Genomic DNA, 23235 nt, shown 5'->3' on the forward strand with positions numbered 1-23235 from the left:
CTGTTAGATTATGATCAGCGTCGAGGTTGTAGAGTCCTCCGCTCTTTCCAATGTTCTTAGGATCGCGTACTAACATCCTTATAATAGTCGCGTTATAATCGATTTAAATTCAGAATCAGAAATCAACCGATTCGAGTACATATCAACGCAAACGACCTTCAGTTGTTTTAAGATCGATGGATTCGTATTGCCAAGCATCAGTTCTCCCTTGAGCTTATCGTATTCCATCCGAAGCGACTCGAGCGGGTCCTCAAGATGCTGATCAAAGTTGTATTGAAGATGGGTCATCTCAAGTATCTCTTTGAATAGCTTCTTGTCATCAATAGATAGATGATCATACTTCTCCTGACTGATATCGTTTCTAAATACCAGATCCTTTATCATGGTCTGTAGAGAATCACTGATCTCACGCATCGGACCAACCTTTCTGCGATTTGGCTGAACGATGGTCAGCGTCCTCTTGTCAAGATCTGGCAATCTGATAAATTTAGAACCAAGCTTGCGATAAACATATGCTGATGGAGTCGCTTTGCGTTGAATGTAATTCAGGTTGTAAGTCCTACCTTTACGCTCAACACCTTCCAATGGCACCCTTGTAGTCCGCGACCTTTCAGCCCATTTGCCCGTTCAACCTTAGCAAGTGCTGAAGCTGACATTAACGTATCATTATCGCCCATTTGATCACTTTCTCGCTGCTGCTGAAGCTTAGATTGGTAAGCACGAAATTTGATTGAATATGCTGTTTTGGTAGCTTTTACCGCTGCCCTTAACGCTCTTACTGCGTCTTTATCAGCCTTTGATTCCGACTTCGTAGAATCGTGTATATTCTTCTCCAAGCGGCTTTGAGCTTCTCCATATTCTTGAAAAGCAGATTCTGCGTCATCGTGTAGCTCTCGAAGGGTCTCATCGCCGTAAGCTTCATATCCAAGTGGTGTTTTGATATCAGCAGCGTTGCTGAAGATGGCTTCTCGTAGCAACTTTAGATTATCATTGAGGGTTTTTTTCTATATTTCGATTTCCGGTATCATCAACATATTTCCCACAGTCTTCTAGCTCAGTTAGTAAGGATTGGAATGTGTCCATCCATCGAATATTTTTCGTCAAATGCGACATTGCGTTGCCTTTCACAGGCTTGTGCTGAGCGTTTCTAAAATATAGGGGGTTGTTATGAGTTGGCTCACCTAGGTAGTAAGTCTGGTGGATCTTCGAACTTTTATCCGAATTAACAATCGGACGTAATCTTACTATTATCTTCACTTGATTATCAGCAAGCTTCCTGTAATAATCCGTGAGCATGGTTTTAGCTTCAAGTTCTGGGATAGCAAGCTCTTTGTCCATGTATTCATCTTTACCGGTTTTAACAGCGGGTCGTTCGTCGATGAGGTCATCTGCTAATTCATAAGGTTTAGCAAATTTCTCGTTAGCCATCTCAGTATTTGATACTAAGAACCGTTCGAGCGTAGCAGACCAATTTACAATTTTTTGCACAGCGGGGTGATGCTTGTTAGAATCTATACCAAACACGAAGATCCTAAAATGGTTGTCAATCCATAGATATCCACCCAAATACACCTTACCATCTCTAAGAATAGGAGTTATGCGTTTTTGTAGGTTGTTAGCCTCTAACATAGCTTTATTCTCGATGATAAACCATGTCAGCTTGTATTTAGCCTCATCATCATCGAGTTTTGTCGAAGTCGATTTATTTAAATATTTCAATGTAAGCCGTGGATCTTTTAGCGCTTTATCGAGATCTTCATTATCATCTTCGCCCCTTCTCTTTCTATCTGATCGCGGTTGGGGAGGCCGACGTTGTTGGCCGATCGAACGCTCTTCGAGCGTTCTCTTATCTTCAGCGCGCATGGCACCAAGTTCATCAATCGAATTGCTTTCACCTTCGTAGAGAATATCTCGTATTTTAGCCTCGGTAGCGACCCAATCGATTGAGCCATAACTTTTAAATTTTTTGCCACTCTTTACCAATCTAAGAGATCCATTTTCCTGAATGACACGTTTTCTATCGTCTTTACCATCCTTCTTAACTGGGTTGATTCCAATGGTCGCCCAGTTTGGATTAGCTTTGTACAATGCTTTAATCCAATTTCTTGATGCAATTTGATCTTCATGATCTCGAATGACCGCGGTTTCTGAGGTCTCGATCCATGCATCAGCGGCATCAGGTTTAACACCGGCCGATCTATCCATCGCATTTGGCTTAGCTGTAGACCCCATATGTGCTACAGATGGTTTAGCAACTACTTCAGCGTCAGCCATGTCTGTTCTGGCAGTGGTTTTAGCATCAACCATAATAGGCACTTTCAGCAGATCAGTATTGATTCCAACCGATGATAACTCAGGTATTTTCTGGGAGGATTTTAGTGAATTATCTTGATTTTCAGTTGCTACTGAAGGCTTTTTTAAATCTCCATCTCCAGCCTGATCATTCGAGTCCTGGGTGGGTCGTTTGTCAAGGGAGATGGTTTTGTTCGCATCAGTAGCCCATGCTGCTTCCGCATACATGCGGCGAGCTTCATCGTTCTGTCTGACGCGAAGCTTGGTTCGTTCGAGTAGATCGGTACGCTTTTGCTCACGCTGTGCAAGGGATGTGAAATTGGGGAACATTTTCGAATGCTATATGTGATAATTGATATTTATTTCCGGAATTTTGACTTATATTGGAGGGAATCCGGTATATCACGAAGGTGGGGTCGTCTCGCGACTCCGCCAACTGCGGAGCCGTAAGGCTCATCGTCCGGTGAGTCCCATAGTCGCATTGCGCCTCTGTAGCAAGGATATGTAAGCGGCTTGACACTCATCGGTAGGTAGTCCGAACAATTCTTCGGCTTCCTTTTTGAACCTAGGATCACAGCAAGTGAATCGATAAGGTCGATTAGCGTCGAGTTGCTGTAGGTGATATTTGATATAGTCAAGTCGATAGACATCGTTTAGCAACAAACTCATCTGATTTAGCTTATCGCTGTAGAACCGCATCCGTTGATGCATTTTCTTCAGTTCCTTGCGATACATGGATATTTTATGATCCTTACTATGCTGTGAGCAATATCCGCAAGGGAGAGACTCTCTAGAGCATGGTTTATTAGAAAGGGTGATAGCGTTGCAAGGCATAGAGCGGAACTTAGATAGCTTGGTATAAATGCTATATTATGTATGTATATAGTGTGGTCATGAAAGATGGACATAGAGTATATTGACTACGATCCGTTAGCCTCTCATGTATATGACAATAGCGAGGTTGCTGAAGAGACTGAGAAACTTATAAATAAGGGGAAAAATGAGCATAAGTCTATTGATCAAGGCGCGAACATGGGCAGAGGCTGGGGGCCATAGCATAGTATTGAAATACCTAAACTAAGACAGGCGAAGATGCCTGATTTAGCTTCGATTACTCTCTGAGAAAAGCTGTCGCTTCGCACTTGTGCGTTGCGGCTACGCCTACACGCCCGGCGTGAAGTAAGTTTGTTCCAGTTTACTCCTCCGATTCTTATTGATCAATCTAAGGTTGTCTTGACTCTCCCAGGTAGGTTCATCATATCCCTTCCACTTGACTAAGTACTTGAGCTTGCCAGATGGCATTTTTTTATGCTTCAATAGTCGCTCAGCTTCATAGATCTGTCCATTTTCGAATGGTGCGTCAGAACGTTTTGAATAGAATAGTTTGATATCGTTGGGACTCTTATAGAGGGTATGTCCATTTTTGGATCGAATCTGAACACGATATCCATCGATACCAACGATCTCGTAGACGGTATTGCTCCATCGAGCGTTTTCCTTATCAAATACACCTTTAGATAGACGATAGAGTACCGTAGATTTGATTGGTAGATTTCCTTCTACCTTTTCAATTAACTCACGATTATGATCAAGATCTTTTTCTATGGTTGAGCCTTTGGCTTGATTTGGGGTCATTTTGATAGAACTATGCCAAGTGTTATTATATCCACTTACAACGTCGCTAAGTAGTTTCTCAGTGATAGGCTGATTAATTTTAAGTAATCGCATCTTCAACGTTCGATTGAAACGTTCAATCTTTCCCATTTTAGCGTGATCGCCAGCATCGTTATTGTAGTGTGTGATCTTTCGCTCTTTGAGGAATGCCTGAAGCTTACGATTGAGGATTTCCTGACCATTATCCGACGTTAATACATGAATCCTCTCTTCCTTAACAAATTGCTTGATTCCACCTAATACTGCGATACCTCCTTTGTTTTTGAGGATTTTCGCGAAACCCAGTCGAGAGTTGATATTGATAGCTGCTAATATTGGATTCTTGTGCCAAAACGCAAGATCCATTTGCCATGAATTCGGGTCGTGAGAGGTGATTCTAAAGTTGTCGTAGGTATCCTTCTGCGATACATGTTTTTGGATGTCGAGCTTGTCCTTATACCACTCCTCAACATCTTTTAAGCGGATAGATGAATCGCTTTCCTTAGCTTTCCTAAATAAGGCTTTTGCCGATATGAAACCAGTGGTTGGATCATAGTATAACCCCTCAAGTAGATCATCCATAGCTTTATATTATACGATTAAACAAATTGCAAATGTTTCCCCTTAGATATTTAAAGGAACGGTAGAAATACCATCTGACAGTACTTGTCGCTTGTCGTAATAGTAAGAAAGCGCAGTCTTTGTCTGAGAGTAGGTAATGATTGAATTAGTCTCTTGGCGAATGCGGAATCCAGTGTTATTTCCCTCGAAAGTGAATTGTTGTCCCTTGACAACGACTTCAAAGTTGTCAGAGCACAGAACATTAGCATTCTTCGATTTTTGCACACCCTTAGCTGATAGCTTGATCTTCTCCTTACCAGTCTTATCATCGATTTGTCCACTCAGGTACCAGATGTAGTTTTTGGACGATAGACTGACCATAGCATTGCAACGAAATTCCTCCTTGAAAAGACCTGGCGTTCTTCGATCGAAAGCAGCATTCTCCTTGGTATCGTCTCTTGGGAACCATTCATACTTATGTTTGTTGAAATGGTCAAGAAGCTCAGGCTTGATGAGATTTGGGAAAGGATTATCATTACTAAAGGCAATATATCCACTATCGGTATCCATCTCCTGATACTGGAAGTCAAATCTATCGAAGTAAAAGTCGATGCAATCGTAGTAAAATTGTAGCATACGTAGCTTAGCTAACTGATATATGGCAATAGAAATATGGATAGGATTGGTAAGCTTGATTCGTCGTTTATGCTTAACTAACTCAACAGTCCCATTGGAAAACTCGGTTCTTGATAGCTGTGTGAAATGCTCGATAGACTGCTTAATTTGCTTCTCATCATTCAAAAATTTAATTTCCTTGTGCTTGCTCATATCCATGCCAGAGCGACCGAAAGCGGCATTACCGACAAGCTTCATCATATCAGCAATCATAGGTTTGCTATCATCAACATCACCTTCTCGCCGTGCAGCAGACACCTGCTCCATGAATGACTTGAAGGGTCGATGACTGTGAGCCTTGATGAAGCTATACGACTTGGTAATAACTAATCCATGCTCCAGATACAACTTGAGAAGAGGTGTATAGATGAGGATTTGCTTGCCAAAGTAGCTCCCAATAAGCTTGCGCCCTGCTTTAGCCATGTTCTTACCTCGTGTTTGATTGTAGTCAAACATATGCTGACCAATGACTTCAGCTGTCGGCTCGATCTCAATATTCTTGAAAATGGGGGTCATCTCACAAAAATTGTCTTTTAAGTGGTCTGGCGTTTCTATATCACATTCAAGAAAACCAAAAATCTTATCGTCTTTGATATCGTCAATGATCGTTTCGTAGGCGTCCATAGTAGTCAATCGTCCGCAAGGCATCTCATTGCCTAGACACCACAGGTATAGAGCGTTAGCGTCGTATCCAATAACCTTCGTACACTTTATACCACCAGGACCACGAAGTTTCGTCTCATTACGCTTTGCATAGCGATTGAAGATGATTGATGGTCCGCCGGCGATATTGGCCTTCATTTTGTAATAGATGTCTGACTCTTCCTTATCGATAGAGAATACCAATCGATTGGCATTGTAATCGAGTAGCTTCTTGTATCTGAAAGCCCTAATATCCATGTCCTTGCGTGCGACGTTGCATTCAATGCAAGTAATCATGACATTGTCATCGATATACCCGAGCTTATTATTGATACGATCGACTGAAACAATCTCTTCATTTAGCTTGCAATAGCATAGGGCACAGAGATACCTCTGCTTCTTCGTTAGCTTAGCGATGTGATCTTTCGTCATATCGAATTCACGTTTAGCTTCCTTGTCTTGAGCGAAATAGCCCTGGAAACGCTTCGCAGGGAAGACGAATGATTCAGCCGGCTTCTTAGGCGGAAATTTGAGCTCACTCATTGTAGTCTGATACATGACCTTTTCGCTCAAGCCTGGCAGAGAGACACCATCACAGAACATATCCAAATCGAAACGCTTGAATAGATCACGATGCTTTTCGATTGCCATCACGAATGGGGCAACGTCGAGGTTGTTATATCAGATGAGAAGGTCCTTGATGGTCTTCATTCCATAATGCCTCCAAACGAACTGTAGGCGGGCATAGTCCTTATCCTTGATATTGATCTTGCGCAATTTGCTGTAGAAAGCTGATTTAGGTGGAAGCTCAGTCTCATTGAGAACATCATAACTGGTGATGTATTCGTATGGGAAAACACCTTTAGTCATACCACAGACACAACGAATGCTATCAACACATTAACAGCCACCGAGATAAGTTGTGAGATACTTATCAAGAGATGTTCCTGCTGGAACATAGTTGATGATATCGAGAAACTTATAATCGTCAGTCGATATGGCCATGTAGCTACCATTTTTGATGACCTTATCGATACGGCCTAAGACTTCAAACAAGTCGGTTTTGATCATATTGATATCGTAGCTCCCACTGTTGAAACCGAGAACTGGAACTTTCTTAAGAATACCCAATAGATGCTTAGCTTTCTTATTGATGAAGCAGTCGCAGGAACAATCAACGAATTCGGCCAAATTCGAAACCATTCCGGGTTTGATCCAACGGTGCAGATCCTTACTGAAGAATGTGTCGGTAAGTTCTTCGCCTGGAATCATAGTCATGCCAAGCGAATCCGTTAGAGTGATAATCAGTTTCTCATACTTGCTGACGTTGTAAGCAAATATTTTGTCCCTAACCACTTTGATGTAGCACATCATATCAATAACAAGCTGCTTCGGGTCAGAATTGGCAAAGCACTTAACCTCCCGTGTCAAGCTGTCGCAAACGCTTGCTGAAACAGGAACGTGTTCATTGAAGAATTGAGTTTTACCTTCCTTATCGAAGTCTTGAGGTGCTAAAATGGCTTCAAGATCGAATACGATGAAATGATCAATGTAATGATCTACATTCTTCACGTTATAAGACTTCAGAAGCGACTTAATGGTGTTAACGTTAGGTTGATAGATCTTAGGAGCCTTAACAAATGATCCGATATTGATCTTATCACACTTATACTTACTGTGCTCCCTCAATCTGATGCAGTTATCAAACGTCATCTTACAATCGGGACAAACATATCGAGACTGGACCTTGTCTGGGCTTGTCATATAGTGTGCGTGATTAGCGTGAGATAAGATATTGATCGTATCTTCGAACTTACCGTCAGTAGGGCGAAAGTTCCCAACAGCTCCTGTCTCTTCATCGTATGTATACACATTAATGTTGAGATTGAAGCACTTCTCAAGGTTATCAAACTCAAGGAGGTCGATAGGTTTAAAGTTCTTATAGAGACTGAGAGAGTATTCAAAACCCTTGAACTCACAGTATTTCTTGAAGGCAGCTTTGACCTGGGTCTGAATTTTTCTTGAGTCCTTCTTATCCGAGAAATGATATGCAAGGCAATGGAATACGCACTTGTTGTTAGTCTTCGTGAAATTAACGATATATTTATGTTTCTTAATGAATTCAGGTACGAGAGCATCGCTGTCTCCAAGAGCATGATCGCGGTAATCGATTTGAATCAGAAAGCCCGAGATAGCTTTGAGCTTGACACCTGACTTCGGATGTTTAAGCCCGTCGGCCAGCTCACGGGTTATAATATCCGAAACAATTTTTCGAGCATCAGCACAGCTATTGACGGTGAATGGCCTGTCATACACCGTCGTGTTAGCAATGTTTGGATAGAAGTAAAATTCTTCATCATTGACTGGGTCATAAAGCATATAACCCAGTGCGATGTTGATCTTATAAGCCTTAGGCTGATTTAGAAGCACGTTTTCGAGTTTATCATAGAATTCACTCGTTGGGATGTATTCATAGAAGTGTCTCTCACCATATTTCTCCTTCTTGAAAATGTATTGCGTGTCGAGTTTGTAGTCGGGTGAAAGTTGTTTCGTGAGCTCATCGATCGAGACATTGTATTGCTTGGCAATGAGCTTCATATTCTTGGGTATGCTTGGTTTTCCCATGAAAACCATTTTACCAGTGCGTCCACGCACTTTCAAACGGTAAGAGGTTCCCCATTTGATGGGCTTAATATCGAGTCGGCGTAGTCCTTCGAGTTCGTATCCAAACGTTGCTATATATGGGTGGCTATATTTCGTCGCGTAAAAATGTCTTTATATTAGTTTGATCTTCGCTTACGATAGACCTTTATATCTGATTGATGACAAAAAAATGAAACTAATTAATTCGATTCCTTGGTTTCGTTTGCTGTTTGCGCTTCCTTGAGTGCTCTACGCCTCTCACGACGTCGAGCATTGATTTTGTCTTTGTTAGCAGTATCATATTCCTTCTGCTTGGCGACGCGAGCTTCCTTATTCTTTAGATATGAGCGCCTCATATTCTCTTTGAGGCGATCCTTGTTAGCTTGGTAGAATTCCGGAGTATAAGTCATGACTGTCTATATATTATTGAATACTTTATATCAGGTTCGATGAAAAAAATATTTACAATTTATGTGTGCTTCAATAGCCACGCTCTATCCATTGCTGATAGGTGTCTTCTTTCCCTAAAGGGGTCAATACCATGCTTCGGGATATGATATTCAGTTGTAAATGATTTATAATCCGGATGATGGCTCTCAATATGACAAAATGGCTTATTAGGTGCCTTTTTACATTTCCTGCCTGAACTTGGAATAATATATTCACACATAATTATGGTTGGATCGTTGGATCGCATATATGATTATTTATATCTTTACATTTTATCTATCAGGATGGATTGTTCTTTATATTTGAAAAACTGGCGGCCATTTGTGCGTGATCTGAAACAATGTTTAGAAGTATTGTGACGTCTGAAAAATTATAGAATGCTTCTTTGTACCAGAGGGTGTCGAGAGGCCTTGCCCACTTTTTGACTACTTTTGGTATTCAACGTTTATATTATCTGATGGTGGTAATATATTCATTGAAAAAAACGGGCGGTCATTTGTGGTATAATTCAACTACTCAAGTTCAAGGGCAAGCGCGGCGAAGACGTGCGCCAGTGGCTCTTCCAAGTGGAGACGCTGTGCCGCATTCACAGCTACGACGCGTCTGACAGCAACACGACGCTCCCATCGATCGCAGGCACCGCGATGGAAGACCCCGCATCCGGGTGGTTCCTGTTCTGGGCGTCAAGGACGCCGGCGGAGGAGCAGACGTGGGCACGGTTCACGGTTGACGCTCTCGCGCACTTTGAAGCCTCCAACTACCAAGCGGTGCTGCGCCAGAAGCTTCGTCAGCTACGCCAAGTCGACGATATCGAGAACTACAACGGCAAGTACTCGGCGCTGATCTTCCGCGTCGAAAACATGAGCGAGGTGGACCAAGACAGCTACTACTGCGACGAACTCAAGCGTGCGACTCAAGCTTACATTAAGCTGCAGAACGCGACAACGCTAAGTGAGGCGATGGACCAAGCCGTCATGTACGAGATGTCCCACTTCGGTGGTGAACGCAACGTCAGCCGTGAGAAGCCCGAGCGTGAACATCGTTTCCGTGGAAAACCAAGAGTGAAGCCTACGCAATACAAGAAACCATTAAGCAAGCGTTCGTTCAAGCCTGGTCACTACGCACCCGCGGAGCAAAACAAGGAAGGACCTGTGTGCTACCACTGCAAGAAGCCCGGTCACTTTAAGCGCGATTGCAAGAAGCTGAAGAGCGAACAGGGAAACGACCAGCCACGTCAGTAGAAGAGGGACCTGCCGTGGCGAGGACTAGCGAAGAAGATTTAACCGTAAACGAAGCTACGTTAAATCTGCTTTGCGAAGACCCTCTCGTGTACAACCGTGCACCATTATTTTCTGTGGATGGAGACCTGGTACAAAGTGATAAGAAGTTCAAGGCCAAGTATCTTCTGGACTGTGGTGCTACAACCGTATATGTGTCTCGTGGATTTATCAAGGAGCATGGTTTGAAAACTCAAGTGTAAACTGATCGCACAATCAGAGTGAAGCTTGGTGACAACAAGATTGGTGAATCCATCTTGGAATTGGTCAAGATCGACGTTCAACTCAAAGGTGTTCCCAACTACCAGTGTGTTGCAGTCGTCTTTGACATTCCCAATGAGTTCGATTGTGTTCTCGGGATGCCGTTCTTTGTGGATGTCCAACCAAACGTCGACTGGAAACGTCGATGCTTCAAGGATGACGATTCCGGTGGAACCTCAGCAACGGAAACTTCGACTCCCTGCGGGAAGTGCAGTCAGGCGAATGGCTTTGGACTTCGCGATGCTGCGAACAGCGAAAGCTCTTCTGCGAGAAGCCGTGATTCCTGTCGAGCCGCCGTGCCAGAAACGCAGTTGGAGTGCGAGGTGGAAACAGCTGAAAGACCAGCTGGAACCGTGGAGAATCTCTCTCGGAGAGAGAAGAAGAATGTCCAAATGGAGACAATGTTTACTCTTGGAGTAGTTGACTCGGAAGGAGTCGAGACCAAGTACATCACAAGGAAGAAGCTGAGGAAGTTTATACCGCTACCATCGAAGGGCCAGCCAGAACATGATTTCATGATCGTACTGACGAACGACACGATCAAGGAGATAACACGTGATATCAAGCGAAATGATGAGCCTGACAACGTTGGATCGGAGAAGGCCAAGCGTTTCCTACATACGGACTGGGATTCGTTCAAGGACAATCCAGCGTTCCCTGTTCTCAAGGAGTACAAGGATACAGTGTTCAAGCCAGAGTTACCTGATGGATTACCCATGGAGCGTGATATCGAACATCAAACCGATGTGAAGGATCCAAGCGTGGCTATGTATCGACAACAGTGGAGGTTATCGCCAGAGCAGAAGGCCGAGATTGACAAATGGGTACGCGAGATGATTTCCAAGGGATTAATTCGACCAAGTATCAGTCCACATGCAGCCCCAACGTTTTGTGTTCGGAAACCTGTTGGTTGGCGCATTGTCCATGATTACCGGTACCTCAACACGAATACCGTTCGTCAAAGTGTGCCGATGACCCGGAAAGAAGATGTGTTCGACAGTATGGCAGGTGCTTACTATTTTTCGTGTATGGATATAATGTCTGCATATTATTAAGTACGAATGAAGACAGACCATATCAAGTATACGGCGTTTCAAGCACCAAGGGGATTGTACGAGTATCTGGTATTGCCAATGGGAGTCAGCAACGCACCGGCAACAATGCATCGACTGACTTCATCTCTGTTCAAGGGCTTACCGCATACAAGATCATTTTACGACGATATCTGTGTGGCGAGGCGGGTGAGCGCCTTTGCCGTCCAGGTGTATAGCACGATGCCACGGGGCCGCCCGTCCGGAGAATTACTCCTCCTTTCGGATTTTCCCAATGGGGTCAGACTCCGATAGCAGCACTAGGTGCTCCAAACGGAGGTGGCGTGTGACCTTGTGAATCCCTGTAGGTGTCGTTTATCTTCGATAGAACGAACTTCACCTGGTGAGTTGTCTCCACAATGATAAGGTCTTGAGTGTAGAGCGCTTACGTTACTTCAAACGTAGGTCTCCACGACTGGGGTTGAGATCACAAGCAGATCCTTCCAGCCAAACCTTCAAAATCAGAGAGTTAATATGCAAATATACAAATATACAGCCGCTACTTATTCTTTGGGGGGCCCTTGAGCGGGGGGCCCGTACACCGGTCTACTGGAGTTTCTTCCGGACCACCGGTCGAGTCCGAAAGCACCCTTCACTCACGCGCACCAGCTCCCGCAAGGAGATAATTAGCTCCAGGTGGAAGACTTTCCAAACGTTCAACTCCAAAAAAGGAGAACAACCTCCGGTCAGACAATATACAATCCTATCACATAGTAGTCAATCGATCGGATCTAGGGGTGACTACACACAACCTCCTAGAAACGTAGTTAATATGAAATGGGGCCTCCGAACGAAGGACCAACAACTGGAATATGAAATAGGACAGGTCACCTCGGAGCGCGCGTCGCCCGATCACCGCCTAACTTGGTCTTAGCCTTTGGGAGAGTTCCACGGCGGTATTCGCGGTCACGACGCGTCCAAACGCAGGTCTTGTAGCTTAGGGCCGCCGGCAGGTTTAATCCCTCCGGTCGAGGCTTGTTCCTCTCGCTTACTTGACAGCACACCTCGTCCCTGGGGACGGGGAAGCACTTGCGCCCTTCTTGGCAAATTGAAATCTCTGATTATCTTTTCTTAGGCTTCTGTATCCACTGTTCTCTCTGGAATCAGCTCTTTTATCTTGGTTTCAGTATAGTCGGGGCGTGGCGTAATCACGTCGCATGTCGAGCAGGTCATGGATAGGGCAGGAATCTGGTCGGTGCACAACATATCATGGTCGGTCGTCTTGGTCGGTCGTTAACATCTTGGTCGGAGTATACTTGAAACTGGGAAGGCCTTTCTGGGTACAAATCAGGCTGGGACAGGGCGCGACCGGTCGCCCATCGAAGATCTTCGTCCGGAGCCTGGTGTCTGGAATCCTGCGTCCGGGGTCCGGAGACCAATGAGTCTGGAGTTTGACTTGACTTCACTATGGCGGGAGTCTGGACGATCTTGAGCAATCTTCTTCGGCTCTCTGTCTGGACTTGCTTGAGCCTTCTTTCTCGCTTGTGTCTTCGCTCTTCTCTTGTGCTTTTCCGTCGCATGTCTTACGGACCTATCGCTGGCCGGGTCACTGAGCAGAGACTTGGGCAAATTTTCTGGAGCCGCTTCGTGTCATCTATATCTTCACCAAGTCAAAGGATATCAACGAACATCTTCAAGCCATCCGTGACGTGTTGGAGATCCTGAAGGTGAACAAGCTGTATGTGAAGTTGTCCAAGTGTTTATTTTGTACCGAAGAGATTCCATGCCTCGGTGATTTTATCGGACGCAACGGTGTTCGCATCGACCCAGACAAGGCGCAAACGATTCGAGATTGGCCAGTTCCCAGAACCCAAGATCAACTTCACAGTTTTCTCGGTTTGACTGGATACGTACAACGCTTTTGTGAGCAATACGCGGAGCTGACTGCACCACTGTTCACTCTGCTGAAGAAGAAGAACCAACGGAACTCGAAGATCACGTTGAACGCAGAACAGCTGAAGAACTTCAAGCAACTGAAGAAACGGTTAGCAAACACACCTGTTCTGCACTTACCCGATTTTACAAAGCAGATGCACCTTCGAACCGACGCGAGCCAGTTTGCTGTCGGCGGTGTGTTGTTTCAGGTGGTTGATGGTGTTGAGCGACCGATCGCGTTTACAAGTCGCTAGATGAAGTCAGCAGAGCTGAAGTACCCTATTCAGCAACAGGAGCTACTCGCTATTGTCAACGCGTTAGCTGCCTTTCGGATTTACTGTTTGGATCGGCCAGTGATGATCGAAACGGATCACAAGTCTCTAGAGGGTATTTCCAGCGGAAGATGGCGAATCGACGTCTCGCTCGTTGGTACGACATACTTGCAGAATACCAACCAGTTTTCGCGTATCTTCCTGGTGCCAAGAATGGTATTGCTTATGCACTCAGTCGACGACCAAACCTCAAGCCAGAGACGAAGGAATTTCATGATCTATTCGTCCCAAGCTTCAACGAGATTAGCTACCAGCTTCGCGTGACTGCGATCCGACCCACCAGTGATTTGATAAAGTCAATCATTGAAGGTTACGAGAAGGACAAAGTGATCAAAGAGATTCGACGTGTGATTGAGAAGCACAATGATGAATCTACAACTCGACAAGTATCTGGAAAGCAGTACAAGGCTTTCTTTGTGGGGAATAATCTCGTGTGGTATCAAGGATCAACTGACGTGAAACCCAGGATCGTAGTTCCCAACATCCTGACCCTGAAGCACAAGATCATTGCTGAAGTCCACGATTCCAACTACGGTGGTCACCCCGGTACCGATCGCACGTACTTGAAGTTGCAAGCAGACTGGTATTGGCCACGTATGTTTCGGACGATCAAGAAGTACATCGCGGATTGCGGAGACTGTCGGCGAAACAAGCCGTGACTTTCGAAAACTCCAGGTTTGATGGAGCCTTTGCAAGATTCCATACGAACGATGGCGTTCGATTTCGATGGATTTTATTACGGATCTTCCAGATACCAAGCGTGGTAACAATTCGATTTGGGTGGTAGTTGACCGATTGACCAAGCGTTCTCATTTTATTCCAACTGTGAAGACCGTGTCAGATCAAGAAGTAGCGACTCTTATCATCGATAACATTTGGAGACTTCACGGAATGCCACAAGATATTGTATCGGACCGCGACACTAAGTTTATCTCTGGATTTTGGAGTCAAGTTTTCGAGGACGTCGGTACCAAGCTCAAGATGACGGTAGCTTACCGTGCTCAAGGTGACGGACAAACAGAGCGCACCAACCGCACGCTCGAAGAGTATCTACGTTGTTTCGTGCCACCTCGACAAGACAACTGGGACGTCCATCTGGCGAACGCGGAGTTCGCCATCAATTCGGCTGTCAACTCCAGCATCAAGATGTCACCATTTGAAGCAGATCTTGGCTACGTACCAGCCAACCCACTGTCAGCTCTCGCAGCGTCAAAGCGACGACGATTGCAAGGCGGAAGGCAGTAAGGTGTCAAGTTCACAGAGCGTCAAGCTGCTGTGTTGCGACAGTGCCAAGAAGCTCTCGAAGATGCTCAAGCTTACATGGCAGACGTGTACGACAAGGGGCGCAAGGAACAAAAGTTCAAGGTCGGCGACTGTGTGTATCTTAGCACGAAGAACCTCGACACAGCGCATACGGGATTTCCAAACTCTCGCAAGCTCGGTCCCAAGTGGATTGGACCGTACTCAGTTGTGCGCACGGTCCACAAGCATGCGTACGAGATCAACCTGCCTCCGGGCCTCAAGCTTCACCCCGTGTTCAACACCGGCTCGCTCAAGCCGTATGAACAGCCCAGTCGACTTTCAAGACCTCAAGATGTCATTTTACATGATGGAAGTGTTGGCCAGCTCGTGGAAGCTGTGCTCAAGAAGCGCAAGCGCCAAGGATCGTGGCAGTACCTCATTCGGTGGGTGGGTGAGGAGAAGCCTACCTGGGAGCCGATAGGGAATCTACACCAAGTTTCCGGACTAGTTCAAGAGTTTGAAGCAAAGCAACCACGGCGATCATGCAAACGCCGAAAAGTTACCAAGCCAGCGGACAACATACGGCGCAGCACGCGCAAGCACAACGGAAGCAGTAACCGGTCATAAGTGCAACTTTGGCTATGTGGTGTGGTACACATGATTTCGAGAGCTACCTATGGCGTAAAGTATCTGAGCCAAAGCATACTTAAGTCAAGTCAAGAAATCATGTATATTTTGGTAAATTTACGACACTGTGAAGAAACCCCCTCTAAACCACCGCTCGGCGAACGAAGATCAAGCCCGCAAGCCACGAGGATCCATACTCCGGCAGCGCTTCACGTACGACATCGACATCAGTGGCGAACCACCCGCTTGGAGTCACCTCGAGGACGAAACAGTGCGCCCGGCGACGCGGATGTGGGTGGTACCAGCACAGACGTACACACCGTGCGCCAGGCCCATCGCGAGCAGGTAAGCCGTGGTGTTTTGACCGGAAAAGCTGTCGGTATGCAGGTTATGCGCAAGGGTATACTGGTGTACCTCCGGGTTACCCAGCGCCCGAGCACGGCGATTGAGCCACTCGGTAAAACGGAGCAGTGTGGGCCACACAACTGCCGTCGAGCCGTGGTGTGGCTGGAGCACATCAGCCACATATTGGTCGACGAGAGCCGGGGACGACCAGTCGCGAAGCCCAACGAGATTTGCAGCGATCAACAGCGCCACGAACCCACTGCGGTCGGCTGGATCAGCTTCGATGGACAGAGGGATGTCGCGCTCGGTGCAGTACCGGTCGGAGGAAATACACTCTCCGGAGTACTTCCAGGAGTCCACGGTCTCGAGATCTTGGCTGAAGTCGTCGTCCTCAGCAAGCAAGGCTGCGCGGGGCTCCCAGGTACGGCTTGCGTAACCCGTGTAACCCGCGACACCACTCGATATTCGTAGGCACCAGGGGCGCCTCGACGGTTGACGATGGACCACACCGTATAACGGCGACCGGCCCTCGGAGACGCCAGCGCATGCATCGGTCGAAGCCGGACAACAGGAGGGACAGCGGACGAGGCACGGACACCAACCCGACGACCAAGCGGACGTGCTGAACGGACCATGGCCAACCGAAGAGCGGAATCTATACGCAGTGGCCGAGGAGCGAGACGATGGACGCGAGCGGAGCGAAGGAAGCAAGATTGGTTGTGCGCTGCGGAGGCAGCCGAACCATTGCAAGGACGCGAGAAGAGCTCAAGGGCAAGCAAGACCAGACAGCAGGACGAGGACAAGAGCGAGAGGACGAGCAGCTTCCAGATATGAAGGCTATTCCTTCTTGGGTGGGGCGAGTGTATCAGTTTATATGACTAGGTACCTCTAGCTATATTTAGGTATAAAGTGTATTAGTTAATAAAGGGGCTCCAACAACCAGTCGTGCCGGTAGCCGGCGTTTGGTCGGGAAGAGAGCACTTCTCAATCTCCCCGCCAGCCCCCATCAGCTCCTCCTCCTCCTCCTCAAGTTTGATTTAACCGATGTCTACCCGTCATAGTGCATGCAACTATTGGTAAAGCGAGAAGAATACGTCCGGATGCTCTCTAGGCTACGACAATTGGTTGGTAAGGTATGTGAACTCATTTTTCTTATATTACTATCGCTGGCTTACTGTTTTTGCGTAGACGCCCTCGAATAGGATGAGTTCATGTGAAAAAATAGTAGTCTCGAACAAAGTCGTCGTAGCTAATTTGATGGAACTGCAAGCAGACAGTACGTTGCACAAAATTCACGTTTATAGTCTATTATGTTCTTATTCACTATTATTTGCGGGGTGCATGGAAATAGCAACCAGGAGTTAGACATAACCTGGGATAACTAACATATATAATACTAGGTATCCCAAGTATGCTAAGCGTTGTGCAAATTAAAATCCAGAGCTGTTCCTGGTGAAGCACGGTTTTATATACCTCGTCACTTTAATTCACCTCTCTAACGTATGCTCGTGAGTATAACGGTTTGTTCACCTTCAAAATTAGATTTTTAATGTTAGAATTCAAAGGAATTTTGCTAAGATAGCTGAAGTCACCATTAATACCGTACCTCTCAGAAAGAATGTTTTGGGTGCCGCATGTTTGGCACTCTTGTTACCATTTGCAGGCATGTTGAAAAGGCAAACATGCATTCTTCATGTTAAGATTTAGCTTGCAAATTTCAAAAGCTGGAGAGCGTTCCACAGCTTCCCTACTCCAGGGTTTCAACGGTCTGATTATTATTAGTATTAGCATCACGTAATGATGTCCCAACAAGTTTTTAATTTCCGGCAAGACCGTGGCAACCCGGATTCATTCGACTCAGCAGCGGATTCGCACTCTCAAGTCACCAGCACGTCCATGTAGCTTCGTTTAAATACTGCTACTATTATTTATTATATGCTAGCCTAGTTTCATATTATCCTAGCACCGCGATCTGACTATTTCCTGAAAGACGCCAGTCCCGCTCAGCGGCTTTCTTAAGTCGTCGCGTTTCGAACTCGTCCTGAATTTCTTGGATGGTTTTACCATATGTCTCAGGCACGAACGAGTGCACAAAGAGGAATGCCATCGTAACCGTGCACATGAAAGGCACAAAGCTGTAGTTGTTGAAGGCAGCAGCGATGTAGGGGTAACCCAGACCGATCGCAAGACTGCAGAGCCAACTGCAGCCGACGCAAATGGAGCAACCCATGGCTCGGACATCGTCCGGGAACAGGTCAGCCATAATTCCCCACGCCAGCGGCCCGAGGCTTGAACCAAACGTAGTCACGTACAGTGCTGTGAACACAATTGCAAGCGCAGGCAAGCTAGTAACCAGCGACACGGTGATGCCCACCGCACTGAGAAACATGCCAGCGAAGCCGATCAAGACGAGTTTGCGGTTGCCCAGTCGAGCTGAGAGCATGCCGCAGAAAAGTGTCGGCAAAACGTTGACAAAGTTGACCATCAGAACACCGATGCGACCGTCTGTGAGTCCTGCTTGCTTGAAGAGGCTGGACGAGTAGAAGAAGACGGCGTTGACACCCGTGAGCTGCTGGGCTCCAGCCACACCGATGGCTGTTAGTAGCTGCCGTATGAGCATCGAAGAGAAGAGCTGGGCGAAGCCGCGGGGCTTCGGTTGGGCGAAGCTACGAGGCTTGGGTGGTTCCGGCGCCATTAAAGCCATCGACATTCTCATGTCTTGGGCGATATACTCACTCCCGGGGCCCGGTCGGGGGGCTTCTTCGTCTTGTTTAATCCAAGTCTTGGCAAGAAACAGGTTCTGAGAGCCATACAAGCTTGCCAATTCCCGCTCTGCCATCAGTTGTTGGCCCATCGTTAGCAGCCATGACGGGCTTTCCACGAGCACGAAAGGTGCAAGCACCAAGAACAGCAGTGCCAAGACGGTGGGGAATGCCGCGATATACCTCCATCCAGTGCTTGTGCTCGCGAAAAAGAACGTGATCGCGACGAACAAGTGGCCCAGCGTGATCGAGATTTGAAAGCACACCCCCAGGCGACTACGGAGGTGCGGCGGCGAGATCTCACCGATGAAGCCGGGGATGACGGCGGTAGACGCGCCGGCAGCAATACCAGCGAGCACGCGCCCAACAATGAAGATCCAAATGTCGTCCGCACTGGCCTGGATGAGTGCACCTGCCATCATGAAGAGGCAGTTGAGCATCATGGTGGGCTTGCGACCGCACTTGTTAGAGATACGCCCCGTGACGAGACTGCCGAGCATACCACCGACGATCCAGGAACTGACAGCCATGGTCCACTGCGTCTTGGTGTGTCCGGGAAACATGAGGCAGGTTCCGGGTGCGATGGGTCTTGCGTTGCAGTCTGCTTCATTGTTGAATATCGAGTTGTTCATTTGGGAGGTGGACCATCCGTACTGGAATGGCTGCAGTGTCGCCACCAGGACGTTGGCGTACAACCTCCAGGTTGGTTTAATTGTCGGGGTGCTCGGGGTTGGCTGGACTGGTTGGACTTGAGTTGCATCCAAAGCTACCGGTGTCGGCATCACCCAAACATGGCTGGCACTGCTCGTCGTCGGCGTGAACTCCATCTTGTCGCAGCGGTGCCCACGATTCGTAGTTGCGCGTGACAACAATGGGTCTATGTGGCGTCGCTGTGGGGTTGTGCTGTATCAACGCAAAAGGAAAAATGAACGGCCGACTACGGTTACTGGACTACGGTTATGCGGTGCCAGTTGTTTGGTCTGCCCATCACGACTACGTGCAACAGGGTTGTGGGCTGCTGTCCTGTTTGCGGGTCAATTATAGGACCATCCCATGTGGCCTCATACCATAACTCAATCAATTTTACATAGACTCGTTCTATGAGCTTGTCGAATGTTCGCAACAGATGTACAGAAACCGTCAGTGCTTTAACGAAACAACTGTTGGAAAGGGACCGTCCTATGCGGCCTCATACTATAACTCAAATCAATTTGGCCATGGACTCGTTTTATGAGCTTGTCGAATGTTCGCAATAGATGTACAGAAACTGTCAGTTTACGATACACCTGTTGGAAAGCGACAACAATCGTCTGGATGAGTTCTTGGCAAGACCGTCGAACCGACCAAGCCACGCAACGAAATGGACAGACCGGGCAGTGGTGTGAGCTCTTCATTCACTGCATTGTAGGTGTATTGAGGATAACCTGACTGCGCCCGCTGCCAAACGTAGGTCCGCCACCTCCGCACCTCTGAAATGTGTGAGCTAGGCCTAAAGGCTGGGGCACAGCTGTATATGCGATCTTCACGAATAGTCTAGTACAGATGTTGAATACGGGACAGCAGCTCTCCGAAGGAGGGAGGTAACCAACTGTATCGATTCCGAGATTTCGCGTTGTGCCGCAAATGCCGTTTATGGAACACTGTACATGAATTACCAACGAATCGTAGTTCGCGTGCCTTGGGTGTCGCCTCGTTGACCAATACAACGAGGCAAATAAATACTGGCGATTTGATCTCCAGGTTTCCTCATTGCAATATGTCGAGCGAGCAAATGCGAATCCGATATAATACCAGCAGACATGATATCCGCAAACATAATATGTTTGCGAATATTATTTGACAGCTTGTTATGGAAAAAAGTCCATTTACCGTTGGGCTGTGGTTGTCAGTGCACTGCACCGTATTCCAGAAAATCGATTTATGTCACCCATACGTGCTCCGAAAAACTCAAGGAATTTGCTGCAGCCGAACGACAGCACGTGTGTACCGTACCATCAACACTGTCGATTCTCCGTGCAAACTCCTCATTCAGGAGAGTTTCTCCTACCGGTATAGTAGCATGAGCAGTCCTACCTCGCACATGAACAGACCCATGGTTATCTCTTCCATTACACCACCAGAATCGTCTCCCCTAACGTGTCTGCACACCAAAAAAGAAACGATGGTACAACGGGCACGTGAACAAACTGCAGAGCCGTCGGCCAGATAAACCATATCGCCATCGCATTAACGACCCGACACGCGAGGCGATAGAACTCACGTGAAATGTTGGGATACTTGCGCTGCCCACCGCACTGAAACGATATTAGTCAACCCGTAAAGGATAAGCTTGCGTCAATGCCGCTTGGATCCTGGCAGACCATTGACGAAGTTAGTAGCCACGACGCCGGTCCGAGAAGGAGTGATGCTGATTCATCGCGAGGTGTCATCCCGATGGCTGTCAGCAGCTGCGAGAAAATCTCTGTAGGGGAGCCATGATTTCAGCACCCTGCTGGGCTCGACATCTGACATCATCCGGTTGATCGACGATACCGGTATGTTCGATCTTATATGGCATGCGCATCTAGTGCACTTGTTTGTGCTTTTGCCCCTTAAGTAGGGCTAAATACATAATACAAAATTTGTTGCTCTAGCGTATTCCAGGTACTGTCATACATGTACAGTAGTGCATGAAGTCGTTATGTATTAGAGACAGGTTAGGCAGCGAAAAGTTGGTAAAAAAACGCTGTATGTAGTGTAGTGAATGTACGAACAATTACAGCTCTCCATACTTTCTTAAACTACTACGTAGTAGTGTAAGCACCTTCTTATTAATTTATATGGTTTACAGCATCTTAAAAGCTCCAATTCGTTTTATTTACATGTATGTGATGTTGAGCTTCTTCTGGTTCAGCTCGAGATGTTGGGTTTCTTCTGGTTTTCACGCGAGTGAAACGTGGCCTGGATTTCCTCGGTGGTCTTGCCGGCCGTCTCTGGGATCCAAAAGTGGGTAAACAGGAAAAACGCAGCAGTGGTAACCATGAAAGGGACAAACTTGTACGCGTCCAGCGCGTCCGAGATGTACGGGAAGAAGACGCCGATGAGCAAGTTGCAGACCCAGTTGATGAAGATGCACATTGAGACGGCGGTCGCGCGCACCGAGTCCGTGAACAGCGCTGCTGTGATGGGCCAGATGAGTGGCCCAACACTCGCAGAGAACGAAGCAACGAATGTGCCCGTGAAGACGATTGAGAGAGCTTGAGCAGATAAAGCCAAGGACAAGGTAATGCCCGTAGCACTAATAAACATACCGGCCAGTCCACAGAGCAGAAGTCTCCGGTTGCCAAACCGCTCCGAAAGGCGCGCCACCATCATCGTCGGAATCAGCATCAGCACGTACACGATGACACCACCCACGCGGCCGTCAGAGATTCCTGCGTCCGAGAAGATGTCGGACGAGTAGTAGCACACGGCGTTGACACCAGTAAGCTGCTGCGCAGCCGAAACTCCAAGAGCAACGAGAAGCTGTCGAATAAAGAGCGGTGAAACGAGCTGCGAAAGCACGCTACGTCCACGCTGCTGCTCCTCGGACTGTTGGTCAGATTCAAGATCGGTATTGGTGCTTGGCTCCATCCACGACAGTGCCAGCTGAACGTATTCGCGGCCGTACAGCCTGGCGATCTCCTGCTCTGCACGTTCATGGTCGCCCTTCTCCAGCAACCACGCGGGACTCTCCACCAGTACAAACGGCGCAAGCGCCAAGAAGAACCCGGCGTTCAACACGGGGAAGGCGGCGATGTACCTCCAGCCGCTGCTGGTGTCCGCGAAGAAGAAGAAGATGGTCACCACCAGGATGCCTCCGGTGAGAGACACCTGCATGAAGGTGCCGTACGAGTTGCGGCGACCGGGGGGCGAGATCTCGCTGATGTAGCCGCCCACCATGCCCGTGGCGCAGCCCGAGGCCACGCCCGCCACAATGCGGCCCACCATGAAGACCGAGATGCTGGACGTGCTGGCCTGGATCACTGCACCGGCCAGCATGATGAGTGCATTGACCAGCAGCACCCTCTTGCGTCCGTAGCGCTCGGAGATGGCTCCGCACGCGAGGCTGCCGACCATACCGCCGACGATCCACGCGTTGACCACCAGCGTCCACTCCGTCTTGGAGTGGCCCGGGAACATGAGGCACGTGCCGTCCGCTACGGGTCGCGCGTTGCAGTCGTCCTCATCGTTGAATGCCGTGAGGTTGAGCTGGCCCACGGACCAGCCAAACTGGAAGGGCAGCAGCAGCAGCACCAGGAGGCTGCCCCAGAAGGTCGGCGACAGCGGGACGGCCTTGTCCGCGGACGCATCGCCCGCCTTGGGCGTGCGCACCTCAGCGAAAGCCGAGTCTTCGGCGCTGGGCTCATGGAACGCGTCGACAACCATGGACGTAGTCAATCGATGTTATAGTTGACCTGTTGCGTTGATGGTACGTTCTAAAATGACGATGTCTTCGCACCAGCACGTGCTGCGCTGGGCCAACCAC

The 23235-nt window shown here is 47.6% G+C and overlaps 2 protein-coding genes across 2 annotated transcripts; one reads left to right on the plus strand and one right to left on the minus strand.

The window, feature by feature from the left end:
- Nucleotides 1–9560: 9560 nt before the first annotated feature.
- Nucleotides 9561–10157, plus strand: IUM83_02928 (uncharacterized protein; the record flags this gene model as incomplete). Its single annotated transcript, XM_067926890.1, has 1 exon — nt 9561–10157. The coding sequence occupies one exon, from the start codon at nt 9561–9563 to the stop codon at nt 10155–10157; it is 597 nt and encodes a 198-aa protein (XP_067784302.1).
- An 11460-nt stretch (nt 10158–21617) lies between these two features.
- Nucleotides 21618–23135, minus strand: IUM83_02929 (Major Facilitator Superfamily (MFS); the record flags this gene model as incomplete). Its single annotated transcript, XM_067926891.1, has 1 exon — nt 21618–23135. The coding sequence occupies one exon, from the start codon at nt 23133–23135 to the stop codon at nt 21618–21620; it is 1518 nt and encodes a 505-aa protein (XP_067784157.1).
- Between the last annotated feature and the right edge of the window lie 100 nt (nt 23136–23235).

Source organism: Phytophthora cinnamomi (genome assembly GCF_018691715.1).
Source record: "Phytophthora cinnamomi strain GKB4 chromosome Unknown Contig92, whole genome shotgun sequence".
Lineage (NCBI taxonomy): Eukaryota > Oomycota > Peronosporomycetes > Peronosporales > Peronosporaceae > Phytophthora > Phytophthora cinnamomi.